The sequence below is a fragment of the Phocoena phocoena genome, chromosome 3 (genome assembly GCF_963924675.1).
Source record: "Phocoena phocoena chromosome 3, mPhoPho1.1, whole genome shotgun sequence".
NCBI lineage: Eukaryota > Metazoa > Chordata > Mammalia > Artiodactyla > Phocoenidae > Phocoena > Phocoena phocoena.
In genome coordinates this window covers 101,310,808-101,327,490 of record NC_089221.1, presented here as the reverse complement: position 1 = coordinate 101,327,490, position 16,683 = coordinate 101,310,808, and the positions used below count along the sequence as shown (strand labels likewise).

The window sequence follows — 16,683 nt, the reverse complement described above, 5'->3', positions numbered from 1 at the left end:
ACTGATGCTGAATTTTCCTTGTAGCATTTTTCACTATTTGTAAGGGAGCATAAGTTCTGTGTGCTTCTAGTACTTTGAGTCCTTAGCTCTTCTTTTGTATGTGTCTCCTGTTGAACAATTTTATAGAGAAAAGAAGATTCCTGGTCACTAACTCAATTAAAAACACTTCCCTGGATCAGAAATAGCAGGGAGTGGCACATTATTTCAGAAAGCACAGGGATGGGAGGGAATCCAGTTTTTCTCGGGAACTAAAGAGTTGCCTGAAGTCACCACCCAAAGTCTCTGTTCACTGAATAATAGTCCTAAGTGTGAGGTTCAGAATCTTGTTCAGGAAATCAGACCAGAAGAAAAACAGCAACAACTGGCTCTGAAATTTCCTGGAGATAAAAATGCCAGCTCTGATGAGGGGCGGCCACGTGTAATTCTGCCTGACAACCGTGTGACATGCGAGGCCCTGGCATACCAAGGCACACACACACAGCTGCACGCTAAAAGCAGTGACACAGTGGTCACACCAGGCCCCCAAAGCACTGAGCTGGGCGTCTCGTGCTCGATGGCCTTTGGTCAATTCCACTTTTCCTTGTTTCCTCTCCTCCCCTCCTTTTCCTCCTCCCCGTCATATCCCAGCTCTTTCCAAAGGATTTAATTCCTGCAACTATTTCGTAGGGGGAAAGAGCTTTACTTGGCGACTTTTGGTTTACAGGATCGTTGGTGAACAATCAGTCTGTCTGGCAGGAAGGTACGCCCACAAATATTACAGGGAACCAACTGGCTCTGGGCACTTCTCCAAGCAGCTTCGTTTAAGGCATCAAGATCATAGAAACCCTTGGCTGAAAAGTTAAAGAAAAACAGAGGAGAAAAAAAAAGAAGAACAAAAAATAAAAGAAAATGGGAAAATGGATCAGTTTTCATTCTGGAGAACCATGCTCTACTTTTTATGGAAAGTATTTTCAGGAAATACCTGTTGACTGAGGCTTTTAAACAAATCGTATTACTTTTGCCAAAAAAAAAGTGCTGCTCGGTCTTTTAAGGGTTGAGTACAGTTAGCTCTGAACTAGAGGTTTTTCAGTCCTCAGATTTTAAAAAGGGGAAGACATTGTTTTATGTGTTGTGATATGCATTCTTCACTAATTATTAACATCTTTGCTTACACATTATTATCTTGCAAATATAACTTTTGGCTTTCTTTCAGTTGACTCTAAATATAAGCTTACAAAAGGAAAAGAACATTTATTTGAATTTTCTTCTCCTGTAATCCTTCAGTGGAATGTTTTTAGAGGACATAACTGACAATTGAGAGTGAATTTAAGATGAATTACATCCTAAAACTTTATCATCTCTTTATGGCCGTAAACTCAGAGATTCTTTAAGTAATTAAAGTGAAGAATGCAAACAGAATAGTTCATCTGATGAAAAAAAGAGTCCTTAAGAAAACAACAAAGGCAGCTGAGAGATATATAATCTCCATTGGCAGAGCACAGGAAAAAAGGCATATGGGTTTATTTTAGAGAAACAGTATGGGATTTAACTTTAATAAACCTTATTTAAATAGAATGGCTTTAGTACATTAAATTGACTATGTCTTAGAATTGCCCAAAATAGGCCCCCCCAAATGTAGCCAGGCATGCAAAAATATATCACATAGTTTTTAAAAAATTATTTTCACAGCATATACTTCTTCATTAAAGCCCAGGCAATACCCATATGACTTCTGTATAGTGGTTCACACAAACATAGCAAACCTTAGATTCTTTAACAAGCTTACTCATGTTCTTTTTCTTTTATTTTTTTCTCCGTGAGAAATTAAACTCCAGCACAACAGGACAACCTAGTATTTCTCCCTTGGATAAAGGAAGTGTCACTTTCCATGCAGGATATGAATGTATATATATATATATTTTTTTTTTTTTTTTTTTTTTTCCGGTACGCGGGCCTCTCACTGTCGTGGCCTCTCCCATTGCAGAGCACAGGCTCCGGACACGCAGGCTCAACGGCCATGGCTCACGGGCCCAGCCGCTCCACGGCATGTGGGATCTTCCCAGACCAGGGCATGAACCCATGTCCCCTGCATCGGCAGGCGGACTCTCAACCACTGCGCCACCAGGGAAGCCCTGAATGTATATTTTGAGTGCTTTAAAAGCAGTTTAAAAAGGAATGGCACTGACTTTCTCTTTACTCATATAAGTTTTAATATGGACTCAAAAATTCCAGAGTATTCACTGATTCTCAGTTGAAGATGATTCATCACATTTCTAAAAGTTTTAGGGCTTGTACTTTGGATCTGGAAGAAGGGCTATTTGAATCCTATGACTACAGTAAGTCCACGGGATGGAAATGTTCATGCGAATTCTCTTTGCCTAGAGAGGAAGGGCAACCTCGGAAATAACAAAAGCATGGAGCCAAGAGAAAAATTGCAGAAAGTACAATTATAGGACCTGCCTTTTCCATCTGTAGCCAGTAACAGAATGGCGAACACTCCAGGGTTTCCAAACCAGTCGTTTCTCTCACCTCTTCTAGAATTGTGATAAGCATGCTCAAGCAGAGAAAGTGATAAAGATCAGAAGTGAAGGAAATAGATTTTTGACACCAAATGAGAAATGATGGGAAGACAGTCTCAAAGAGGCGAACAATTTCTTTGTGAGCAAATGTTCTAATTTCAGTAGATGGATATTTTCATCTTGAGCTCTTTTCCAACCTTTTTCATGCAGAGTCTTCCTTTAGGCAAGGACTGTGAATAGTTGGGTTCTAGCAGCCTTTAGAACTTTATCATGACAATCTAGATTCCACTCTGTGGGTTGTTAAAAAAAAGTCTCTTTGGGTCACATCTCTAACAAGAGTATTTTGGGCTAACTGATACTAAATGACCTCCAAGGTACCTATGGTTACATAAAGAAAATCAATTAATTGAATGATTCTCTTAAAACCAAGAATAGTTTTCCTTTGAGGGGAATCAGGAGATCAACTGAGAAAATGACAATGGCAGATGATGAGCAAGTCTGAGCTTGTATGGCAAACACACTCTCTGAACTACTTCTTTCTCACCCTAAATGAGTAAGTAATAAGGCTCTGTAATGTGACCACACATGGCAGTTTATGAAGTTCCAGTGTCAACCTGTGCAGTGTTTTACAAAGTATTCATTGCAAAATTTTTAAAATCTGGACATTTCATATAGAAGTCTAGATTTCCAGTTTCTTTTTTATTATTGAAAGATACATCACAGTAAATTTAAGGCTAAATTTCTTAAATGTAACACCAGCTGGAACTGGATAGCAGCTGTCTCCTTTAGAAAGGCAGTGTTGGGCTTCCCTGGTGGCGCAATGGTTGAGAGTCCGCCTGCCGATGCAGGGGACATGGGTTCATGCCCCGGTCCGGGAGGATGCCACATGCTGCGGAGAGGTTGGGCCCGTGAGCAATGGCTGCTGAGCCTGTGCGTCCGGAGCCTGTGCTCCGCAATGGGAGAGGTCACAACAGTGAGAGGTCCGCGTACCGCAAAAAAAAAAAAAAAAAAAAAAAAGAAAGGCAGTGCTCTCCCACTCATAGTCTCCACCTTCCCTTTTTCCACACATGGACAAATTTATTCAATTGTGTATCCTGACTAGCAGACCCTATAAGCATTTCACTTTCGTACCCCCGCTCTTCGAACACTAAAACACATTCATATTTGAAAACATGTTTCCAGATGTCCCCAAAGGTTTTTTAAGCTACAAAGTTTTCAAGATTTGTGTTTGATAATATATGAAAGCAACTTTTGGGAAATATAGCAAATACCAGTGAGTCCCTCTCCTTGTATAGTCTGCCAGGATATAGTATCTTTATGTCTCAGCATCTGAAGACAACACTTTGGTCAGGTATTCTGGAACTGTTTTTTCTATTTGGCTGTAGCCAAGACAGTAAATGTTGCTGATTTCAGTTACTTGAACAAGTAATAAAAGAATACCTCTACTCTTTTAAGTTTAGAGGGAAAAGTCTTCCCTTATACACTCAAGTCTTTTTTTCCAAAAACTTACCAGTAATGGTCCTGACTTCTGGCTTTTTCGGTTCTGGTCTCCTTAGCTCTTTAGGCAACAAGTTGTTTTCATTATGCCATTTTTTCAGACATTGTGGCTCATGGATGAAAATTGATTTTGTTCCATATTCACGACCACAAATGTAGCAAACAACTGTTGGTGGATGCCTTATCATTGTTGGCTGCAAGTAATACAAAATATCTGTTAGATAAAGTTCAGGTTTGGAAATTATACTTTTAAATTATAATACATTTAAATTAGCTAGAAAAATCAGTAATTTTTTAAAAGAGTCTAACCATTCTGGTGAGTTTAACCTTTTTGGCAGTTAAGAGAATAAACTATACTACCTGGGTGATTGAGGTGGGGGGTAAGGATGTTGGTTTGGGAGGAGGACAGGAAATGAAGAAGAGCTAACCAGAATTTTACATATTTGTATTTTATAAAAGTTATTTTCTCATTGAATAAATAGTGATTGATTGTCTTCTGACTATTCTCCATGCTGGGAGAATACAAAGATACATCAGGTATGAATCATCCTCTCAGTACATCAATATGACTGAGGAATAAAGTAATTAATGTCCTAACTGGCACAGAGAGAGTTTTTGACAGACACTGTTGTGCCCTCTCGCATTCCCTCATGTATAAAATTTCTGCAGCACCTGCGAGTCTCTGCCTTTTTTGATCTCCAGTAGACTCCGCTTATAGGCAGGACAACTAATCAATTACACTTGGGAGTTGGTGGATAAAGACCCAGCTTGCTCACTTAGGCTGTTTCCATACAGTGCTCCAGAATTCCCCAGTGGGACTGTATCATAGTTACTCATTAACACACTATGTAGATTTCCTTCTTTCCCTGTCTCTCCTCCCACTACTTTTATTGGGGTTCCTGGGATCACCTCCCCCCAGACTACTTGAACTCAAATCCTTTTCTTAACGTTTGTTTCTGGGAGAACCAAATCTAAAGAAGAGTTAAGGATATAACCCTTCTGTCTAGGATATAGAACATTACAAGAAACATTTTTCCCACCTAAACAATGAGAACAAATCAGATAGCCTGCAGAAACATAATTTTTGAGCCTATTAGATACTCAAAGTTGCAAGGTAAACTAATGAACTAAAAGGAGTGCCTCAGTTTGAGGGTGGATCAGCAGAAACAAGAGAACAACTCCCACCCTCCAACTTTACATGAATTAGAAACAACATTTGTCTGCCACAGAGATAAGGGCAGGACAGCTGAGTGTGAGCATACAGGTCCTGTCTATAGAAACTTTCCCACCCACTGGGTCTTGCACCTAGTAACAGAGGGTGACAGTCCAACACTGGAGAGAGTCAGGAGCATTGAGATCAACGCTCACCAATTCAGGAACATAGGGCCTGCCTAAATGTGACAGTAAAGCTGGAGAATTAGGCCATGTGCTAGTCCCAGATAAAAGCAGTATACTGCTGGGGAGGCTTGGGAGTACTAAGAGGGAACCCCCCTCTGTTGCAGGCATGTAGAGTCCACAGGAGTCTAAAGGTGTAGTAGAAGAACCAGGAGGAGACCTTTGGCTCCAGGCCTTACACTAAGTACAAAGCACGGGCAGTTTACCATGGAGGAATTTAAAGCCTATAATGCATTGAACATAACTAAAAATGACATACCTGAGAAGCTCAGAGAAATCCAAGCACGATAAACAAAAAAACAGAACTAGATATGTACTAGTAAAACTGCTAAGAACCAAAGATAAGCTTGAAAGCTCTCAAACAGATACAATACATACAAGGGAATAAGGAAACGATAAGAATTTCAGGTGACTTCTCATCAGAAAAAAAGAAAATGAAGAACAGGAAACAAGAGAATGACATTTTAAAAATGCTTAAAGGGAAAAATTATCAAGTCATTTCAAAATTCCATAGTCAGTAAGAATACCTTTCAAAAATGAAGGTGAAATAAAGACTTTTTTTTTTTTTGGCTGCACCGTGTGGCATGCATGCAGAACTTCCCTGACCAGGGATCCAACCCATGCCCCTTGCAGTGGAAGCACAGAGTCTTAACCACTGGACCACCAGGGAAGTCCTAAAGATGTCTTTATCTAGACAAAAGGTGAAAGAATTTCCTCAGCAGAGTTGATTTACAAGAAATGTTAAAAGACATTATAAATGCTGTAGGAAAATATCAGCTAGAAATCTGGTTCTGCAAGAAGGAATGGAAAAACACTATAAAATGCAAATAGGTCAATAAATTAAAACACTCTTTTAAAAAATGTTTCTAATTTTTGTACATATATATGACAAAATCACTTTAGACCATGGGCTCTTTAAAGAAAAATAATAACAAAAGAAAATGGAGTTTATATCCTCTAATGTGTAAAGTTATAGTAAACAAGAGCATAAATTGTAGGGACTAAAAACTGGAAATAGATTGTCATAGAATTCTTATATTTTTCTTGAAGTAATTTTTAAACATAGAATGTGATATGCTAAAGATGCATGTTTTAGCCTCTATAATAACCACTAAAGTATAAAGTCATGCCAAGAGGAATAACTAAAAAGTCAATGAGAAGAGAGAATAATTTTTAAAAGTTGATGAGTTAACCGTCCCCCAAAGAAATATAGGAAAAGAGGAACAGAGGATTAAAAGAAAAGGCAAGGAGAGGACCTTCAAGATGGTGGAGGAGTATGATGTGGAGATCACCTTCCTCCTCACAAATACATCAAAAATACATCTACATGTGGATTAACTCCTACAGAACACCTACTGAACGCTGGCAGAAGAAATCAGACTTCCCAAAAGGCAAGAAGCTCCCCACGTACATGGCTGTGTGGCTGACAGGGTCTTGGTACTCTGGCCAGGTGTCAGGCCTGAGCCTCTGAGGTGGGGAAGCCAAGTTCAGGACATTGTTCCACCAGAGACCTCCAAGCCCCTTGTAATGTCAATCAGTGAGAGTTCTCCCAGAGATCTCCATCTCAATGCTAAGACCCAGCTTCACTCAATGACCAGCAAGCTCCAGTGCTGGACATCCCATGCCAAACAACTAGCAAGACAGGAACACAACCCAACCCATTAGCAGAGAGGCTGCCTAAAATCATAATAAGTTCACAGACAGCCTAAAACACACCACTGGACGAGGTCTTGCCCACTAGAAAGACAAGATCCAGCCTCATCCACCAGAACACATGCACCAGTCCCCTCCACCAGGAAGCCTACAAAACCCACTGAACCAACCTTATCCCCTGAGAGCAGACACCAAAAACAATGGGAACTACGAACCTGTAGCATGTGAAAATGAGACCCCGAACACAGTAAGCTAAGCAAAAAGAGAAGATAGAGAAACACAGAGCAGATGAAGGAGCAAGATAAAAACCCACCAGACCTAACAAATGAAGAGGAAATGGGCAGTTTACCTGAAAAAGAATTCAGAGTAATGATAGTAAGGATGAGCCAAAATCTTGGAAATAGAATGGAGAAAATGAACGCTTAACAAGGACCTAGAAGAACTAAAGAGCAAACAAACAATGATGAACAACACAATAAATGAAATTAAAAATTCTCTAGGGGCTTCCGTGGTGGCGCAGTGGTTGAGACTCCGTCTGCCAATGCAGGGGACAAGGGTTCGTGCCCCAGTCCAGGAAGATCCCACATGCCGCAGAGCGGCTGGGCCCGTGAGCCATGGCCACTGAGCCTGCGCGTCCGGAGCCTGTGCTCCGTAACGGGAGAGGCCTGTGTACCACCAAAAAAAAAAAAAAAAAAAAATTCTCTAGAAGGAATCAATAGCAGAATAACTGAGGCAGAAGAACGGATAAGTGACCTGGAAGATAAAATAGTGGAAATAACTACAACAGAGCAGAATAAAGAAAAAAGAATGAAAAGAATTGAGGACAGTCTCAGTGACATCTGGGACAACATTAAACACACCAATATTTGAATTATAGGGGTCCCAGAAGGAGAGAAAAAGAAAGGGATGAGAAAATATTTGAAGAGATTATAGTTGAAAACTTCCCTAATATGGGAAAGGAAATAGTCAGTCAAGTCCAGGAAGCACAGAGTCCCATCCAGGATAAATCCAAGGAGAAACACACCAAGACACATATTAATCAAGGTATCAAAAATTAAATACAAAGAAAAAATATTAAAAACAGCAAGGGAAAAACAACAAATAACATACAAGGGAATCCCCATAAGGTTAACAGCTGATCTTTCAGCAGAAACTCTGCAAGCCAGAAGGGAGTGGCAGGATATATTTAAAGTGATGAAAGGGAAAAATCTACAACCAAGGTGACTCTACCAAGCAAGGATCTCATTCAGATTCGACGGAGAAATTAAAACCTTTACAGAGAAGCAAAAGTTAAGAGAATTCAGCACCACCAAACCAGTTTTACAACAAATGCTAAAGGATCTTCTCTAGGCAGGAAACACAAGAGAAGGAAAAGACCTACAGAAACAAACCCAAAACAATTAAGAAAACGGTAACAGGAACATACATTTGGATAATTACCTTAAGAGCAAATGGATTAAATGCTCCAACCAAAGACATAGACTGGATGAATGGATACAGAAACAAGACCATTATATATGCTGTCTACAAAAGACCCACTTCAGACCTAGGGACACATACAGACTGAAAGTGAGGGGATAGAAAAAGATATTCCATGCAAATGGAAATCAAAAGAACACTGAAGTAGCAATTCTCATATCACACAAAATAGACTTTAAAATAAAGACTATTACAAGAGACAAAGAAGGACGCTATATAATGATCAAGGGATCAATCCAAGAAGATATAACAATTGTAAATATTTATGCACCCAACATAGGAGCATCTCCATATGTAAGGCAAATGCTAATGGCCATAAAAGAGGAAATCAACAATGACACAATCATAGTAGGGGACTTTTAACACCCCACTTTCACCAATGGACAGATCATCCAAAATGAAAATAAGGAAACACAAGCTTCAAATGATATATTAACAAGATGGGTTTAATTGAAAGTTATAGGACATTCCATTCAAAAACAACAGAATACACTTTCTTCTCAAGCTGTCATGGAACATTCTCCAGGATAGATCATACCTTGGGTCACAAATCAAGCCTTGGTAAATTTTTTTTTGTTTTTTGCAGTATGCGGGCCTCTCACTGTTGTGGCCTCTCCCACTGCAGAGCACAGGCTCCAGATGCACAGGCTCAGTGGCCATGGATCATGGGCTTAGCCGCTCCGCGGCATGTGGGATCTTCCTGGACTGGGGCAAAAACCCATGTCCCCTGCATCGGCAGGCGGACTCTCAACCACTGCGCCACCAGGGAAGCCCAAGCCTTGGTAAATTTAAGAACACTGAAACTGTAACAAGTATCTTTTCCGACCACAGTGCTATGAGACTAGATATCAATTACAGGAAAAAAAAAAACTGTAAAAAATACAAACACATGGAGGCTAACCAATACACTAATGAATAACAAGAGATCACTGAAGAAATCAAAGAGGAAATAAAAAAATACCTACAAACAAATGACAATGAAAACACAACGGCTCAAAACTTAGGATGGGATGCAGCAAAAGCAGTTCTAAGAGGGAAGTGTATAGTAATACAATCTCACCTCAAGAAACAAGAAACATCTCAAATAAACAACCTAACCTTACACCTAAAGCAATTAGAGAAAGAAGAACAAAAGAACCCCAAAGTTAGCAGAAGGAAAGAAATCATGAAGATCAGATCAGAAATAAATGAAAAAGAAATGAAGGAACGATAGCAAAGATCAATAAAACTAAAAGCTGGTTTTGGGGGACATAAAAAAATATTGATAAACCATTAGCCAGGCTCACTGAGAAAAAAAAGGGAAAAGACTTAAATCAATAGAATTAGAAATGAAAAAGGAGAAGCAACAACTGTCAGTGCAGAAATACAAAGGTTCATGAGAGATAACTACAAGCAACTGTATGCCAATAAAATGGAAAACCTGGAAGAAATAGACAAATTCTTAGAAAAGCACAACCTTCCGAGCCTGATCCAGGAAGAAATAGAAAATATAAACAGACCAATCACAAGCATTGAAATTGAAACTGTGGTTAAAACTCTTCCAACAAACAAAAGCCCAGGACCAGATGGCTTTACAGGCAACTTCTATCAAACATTTAGAGAAGAGCTAACACCTATCTTTCTCAAATTCTTCCAAAAGTTTGGAGGAACATTCCCAAACTCATTCTACGAGGCCACCTTCACCCTGATACCAAACCAGACAAAGATGTCACAAAAAATGAAAACTACAGGCCAATATCACTGTAGTTTGAACATAGATGCAAAAATCCTAAAAAAATACTATCAAACAAAATCCAACAGCCATTAAAAGGATCATACACCATGATCAAGTGGGGTTTATCCCAGGAATGCAAGGATTCTTCAATATATGCAAATCAATCAGTGTGATACACCATATTGACAAACAGAAGAATAAAATGTATAAGACCATCTCAATAGATGCAGAAAAAGTGTTCAGTAAAATTCAACACCCATTTATGATAAAAACTATCCAGAAAGTAGGCATAGAGGGAACTTATCTCAACATAATAAAGGCCATATATGACAAACCCACAGCCAACATTGTTCTCAATGGTGAAAAACTGAAACCATTTTCCCTGAGATCAGGAAAAAGACAAGGTTACCTACCCTCACCAGTATTATTCAACACAGTTTTGGAACTTTTAGCAAGAGTAATCAGAGAAGAAAAAGAAATAAAAGGAATCAAAATCGGTAAAGAAGAAGTAAAGCTGTCACTGTTCGCAGATGACATGATACTATACACAGAGAATCCTGAAGATGCTACCAGAAAACTACTAGAGCTAATCAGTGAATCTGGTAAAGTAACAGGACACAGAATTAATGCACAGAAATCTCTTGCATTCCTATTTGAAAGAGAAATTAAGGAAACACTCCCATTTACCATTGCAACAAAAAGAATAAAATACCTAGGAAAAAACCTACCTAAGGAGACAAAAGACCTGCATGCAGAAAACTATAAGACACTGATGAAAGAAATCAGAGATGATACAAGCAGATAGAGAGATATACCATATTCTTGGATTGGAAGAATCAACATTGTGAAAATGACTCTACTACCCAAAGCAATCTACAGATTCAACACAATCCCTATCAAATTACCAATGGCATTTTTCACAGAACTAGAACAAAAAATTTCACAATTTGTATGGAAACACAAAAGACCCCAAATAGCCATGCAATCTTGAGAAAGAAAAACTGAGCTGGAGGAATCAGGCTCCCTGACTTCAGACTATAATTCAAAGCTACAATAATCACGACAGTACAGTACTGGCACGAAAACAGAAATATCAATCAGTGGAACAGGATATAAAGCCTAGAGATCAACCATGCACATATGGTCACCTTATCTTTGATAAAGGCAAGAATATACAATGGAGAAAAGACAGTCTCTTCGATAAGTGGTGCTGGGAAAACTGGACAGCTACATGTAAGAGAATGAAATTAGAACACTCCCTAACACCATACACAAAAATAAACTTAAAATGGATTAAAGACCTAAGTGTAAGGCCAGATACTATAAAACTCTTAGAGGAAAGCATAGGCAGAACACTCTATGGCATAAATCACAGCAAGATCCATTTTGACCCACCTCCTAGAGAAATGGAAATAAAAATAAAAATAAATAAATGGGACCTAATGAAACTTAAAAGCTTTAGAACAGCAAAGGAAACCATAAGCAAGACAAAAGACAACCCTTAGAATGGGAGAAAATATTTGCTAATGAAGCAACTGACAAAGGATTAATCTACAAAATATACAAGCAGCACATGCAGCTCAATACCAAAAACACAAACAATCCAATGCAAAAATGGGCAGGAGACCTAAACAGACATTTCTCCAAAGAAGATATACAGATTGCCAACAAACACATGAAAGGATGCTCAACATCACTAATCATTAGAGAAATGCAAATCAAAACTACAACATGGTATCACCTCACACCGGTCATAATGGCCATCATCAAAAAATCTACAAACAATAAATGCTGGAGAGGGCGTGGAGAAAAGGGAACCCTCTTGCACTGTTGGTGGGAATGTAAATTGATATAGCCGCTATGGAGAACAGTATGGAGGTTCCTTAAAAAGTTAAAAATACAGCTACCATATGACCCAGCAATCCCACTAGTGGGCATATTCCCTGAAAAAACCATAATTCAAAAAGCATCATGTACCATAATGTTCATTACAGCTCTATTTACAATAGCCAGGACATGGAAGCAACCTAAGTGTCCACTGACAGATGCATGGATAAAGAAGATGTTTATATATCTTATATAAACATATATACAATGGAATATTGTATATATATTCAATATTCCATATATACAATGGAATAATTACTCAGCCATAAAAAGAAACAAAATTGAGTTATTTGTATTGAAGTGGATGGACCTAGAGTCTGTCATACAGAGTGAAGTAAGTCAGAAGGAGAAAAACAAATACCATATGCTAACACATATATATGGAATCTAAAAAAAAAAAAAAAGATAAAGAAGTTCTGAAGAACCTAGGGGACAGGACAGGAATAAAGACGCAGATGTAGAGAATGGACTTGAGGACACGGGGAGGGGGAAGGGTGATCTGGAATGAAGTGAGAGAGTGGCATATACACACTACGAAATGTAAAACAGATAGCTAGTGGGAAGCAGCCACATAGCATACGGAGGTCAGCTCAGTGCTTTCTGTTCACCTAGAGGGGTGAGATAGGGAGGGTGGGAGGGAGGGAGACGCAAGAGGGAGTGTATATGGGGATATATGTATATGTATAGCTGACTAACTTTGTTATACAGCAGAAACTAACACACCATTGTAAAGCAATTATACTCCAATAAAGATGTTAAAAAAATAAAACCCCACAATGAGGTACCACACCTTACACCATTAAAAATGGCCATCATTAAAAAGTTTACAAATAACAAATGCTGAAGAGGGTGTGGAGAATAGGAACCCTCCTACCCTGTTGGTGGGAATGTAAATTGGTGCAGCCACTATGGAGAACAGTATGGAGGTTCCTCAAAAAACTAAAAATATAGTTGCCATATAATCCAGTAATCCCACTCCTCGTCATATATCCAGAAAAAAACCTCCATAATTTGAAAAGGTACATGCACCCCTATGTTCATAACAGCACTATTTTCAACAGCCAAGACACAGAAACTACCTTAATGTCCATTGACAGAAGAATGGATAAAGAAGATGTGGTATGTATATATATATATATATATATATATATATATGTATATATACACACACACACGCATGTGCGCACGTGCACCCACCCACACCCACCCACCCACACACACACACACACACACACACACACACACACACACACACAATGGAATATTACTCAGCCATAAAGAAGGATGAAATAATGCCATTTGCAGCAACATGGATGGACCTAGATATTATTGTAGTAAGCGAAGTAAGTCAGAAAGAGAAAGACAAATACCATATGATATCAATTGTATGGGGAATCTAAAATACAACACAAATGACCTTATCTATTAAACAGAAACAGACTCACAGACACAGAGAACAGACTTGTGTTTGCCAAGGGGGAGAGGGAGTAGAGGAGGGAAGGGTTGGGAGTTTGGGGTTAGCAGATGTAAATTATTATATATAAGGTGGATAAACAACAAGGTCCTGCTGTATAACACACTATATTCAGTATCCTTTGATAAACCATAGTGGAAAAGGATATGAAAAATAATATATATATGTATAACTAAATCACTTTGCTATACAGCAGACATTAACATATTATAAATCAACTATACTTCAATACAATTTTAAAAAATAAAATAAAACTGAAAAATATTTAAAAAATTAAAATAAGAAAAATAAAGGCAGGAGGAATAAGTATGATTAATACACCAAGGTGGTAGACTTTATTCTATGTATATTTATAATTGGGGTAAATATAAATGGACCAAAGAACACAATTAAAAGGCATGGATTGACAGACTAGATAAAAAGAAAAAAGCAAGACCCAATTATATGTTGCTTATAAGAAACACATTTTATGAACATAAAGACACAAACTGATTACAAGTAAAAGGAAGGGAAAAAATTCATATAAACATGAAGCCAAAGAAAATAGTATGGTTATATTATTAAAATCTAATTAAATTCAGAGGTTGGAAATGTTTCTTCCAGTTGTGAAGATCAGGGAAAGCTTTAAGGAGGTAGCATTAGAAGAATGGGTAAAATTTAGACCACAAGGGCTGGGAAGGATGGAGAAAGATTTTGGAGGCTGAGCAAAGACAGCATGAGCAAAGCCCCATGGACAGGAATCTGAAGGTTAGTACAGAGAATAGCAAATAATTCGGCTTGCCTGATGCTCAGTGTAGCACTGAGAACTAGAATCAAATAGGTAGGTGGTGGCCATGCTGTGAACAACCATGAATGCCAGGCTAAGATCTGGATTTTGTTTTGTAAGTGATAGGAAGCTGTTAGGCAGGGAAATAACCTATAACTTCACTGCAGGAAAGTCTGTTTGGCTGTATATAAAAGGAGTAGCAGGGCAGCGTATCTTTGAGAGCTTGAGCATTCATGGCTCTGGGGGGTAAGTAAATCATGGGTCCAAGAGAACACCAATGTTTTATTCTAAATAACAGGGAAGATGGTGATGTCACTTTCAGAAAGGGAGAAATCTGGGAAGACAGGTTGGGGAAGGAGAAAAAAGGGATTCTGTTCTGGACCTGTTGAGTTTGATGTATTAGTGGAATTTAAACACAAATTAGTCCAGGCAAAATAAGAAACAGAGGCCTGTAATTCAGGATTAGTGGGATTCAGAACTGTTTGCACAGAAAAGAGGTTTAAAACCATAAAAATTCTAGAAGAGGCATATATAGAGAGTGTATGGAGAAAAATTCCCAGGAGAATATCTACAATAAGGAGATCGAGCAAGGGAAATTGCAGCCTAAAAAGATAAAGGTTCAAGTTTGAAGTTAAAGAAACTTGGGCATGGAGGAAAAAAGACTCCCTTCAGAATTCTGGAAACACTTCTGGTTCCAGAAAGTTGGTGTCATCAACTCTGTCAAATGCTACAGAGAGTAATGGGTGGCTGAGGAAGGAAGGTAGATCTGGTTACCAGTAGGTTATAAGCCAGTGACATTGGATAGCTTAGTTCCAAAGGAGTGATAAGAATAAAAACTAAATTGTTAGGAGTTAAAGATTAGGTCAATAAGAAGAGGAATACACTTTCCAAAAGTTTGCAGAAAGAAAATCTGAGAGATAAGTAGAGTTAAGAAAGATTTGTTTTTTTGCTGTTTTGGGGATAGGAGTGTTTGGGATGGAGATTAAGAAACTGTAGGCCTGGGAATTCCCGGGCAGTCCAGTGGTTAGGACTCCGAGCCTCCACTGCCGAGGGCCTGGGTTCAATCCTGGCTGGGGAACTAAGATAAGAGAAAAGGGATAATCAATAGAAAAAAGTCTCTGAGGAGGCAAGAGAAGATTGGGTCAAGGGTGTAACTGGAAAGGGGAAGGGGAAAAGGAAGAAAAATAAAATAGGTGGAGTTAGAGAAAGATTACTGTAGAGAAGCGAGGCACTAGTGAAGCTAATATAAAATGAATTTAGTCTTCTAAGTATGAGGCAAAGTGATCTTTAGAGAATGAAGAGATTCTGATTCTGGGAAATAGAATAGTGAAAAATACTGGGATTAAGCACTGTGGGAAATAGTGATTCAATTAGGGAAGAATACTCACAGAATAATGGAAGAGGCCCAGTTAAGTTGAGCTGCAAGAAATTGCAGTGGAATTAACTGACCTTTTTCAATATTTCTGAAGTAGCACTGGGGTGGCATGAAAGCAGAACCAAATTAAGTTGGTCGTGTGGTCTCCGCTGGGGAAATAAAACATGGTGAAATGTGTGCATGTTTTAGAATCAGCTTGCTTTTAACTAAGACTCTTAGGGGTTACATCTGCAGTGGAAAAAGCACAGGGAAAGATCAAAATCAGAAGGAAACAGTTTTATGATTTCTGCATGCCTGAGGAGAAATAACAGATTCTAGATGAGTAAATCCACAATTAATGCAGACCAAGCAAAATGGAAAGTGGAGTTACTTCCGGGATGAGCCAAGTCTTTAAAAAAGCACATTGTTTGAGGAAAAATATTTTTATTCTATTTTCCTATACTGACCTATGTCAATATACTACCTTAATCAAAATAATGAAATAGTTCTTTATCTTTCCTTCTTATTAGCCATGTAGCAATGTCTAACACTTGAAAAGTGGCTTTATAAATATTTAAGGAATTCAAGTCCTAAGAGAAAGAGTAAGGCAGAAGTAATAATCTTCAAAGTATCCAAAAGTTCCTTCTTATTTTTATATGTTTATTTACTTGAAAGATTAATTCGATGCAGGTTTTTGAAGTTTGAAAATAAGAAGTTATTCTTTTTACTTTGAGAATAATGAATTTCTTAGAACTCCATATGGAAAGTATGGGCCAAATGTAGTATTTAACCAAGCATGTAAGCAAAATAATGGGTATGGGTCACAAACGAAGACATTTCACATCACACTGTCATAAGGCTTCTTCTGGAAGGAAAAATTAGAAGAAAATAGGCAGACACAGAGGCTAGAAGACAGGCACAAAATAACTTACAGGGATGTGGGAGAAAATTAATACCATAAAAAGG

General features: G+C 38.4%; 1 protein-coding gene across 1 annotated transcript in view; it reads right to left on the bottom strand.

The window, feature by feature from the left end:
- Positions 1-663: 663 nt before the first annotated feature.
- The window catches only part of LOC136121199 (zinc finger protein 474-like), a 35,020-nt gene continuing 19,000 nt past the window's right edge, over positions 664-16,683 (bottom strand). The window contains 2 exon segments of the mRNA XM_065875028.1: positions 664-830; positions 4,009-4,189. Coding sequence (XP_065731100.1) covers positions 679-830; positions 4,009-4,189 — 333 coding nt within the window. The 3' untranslated portion in view covers positions 664-678.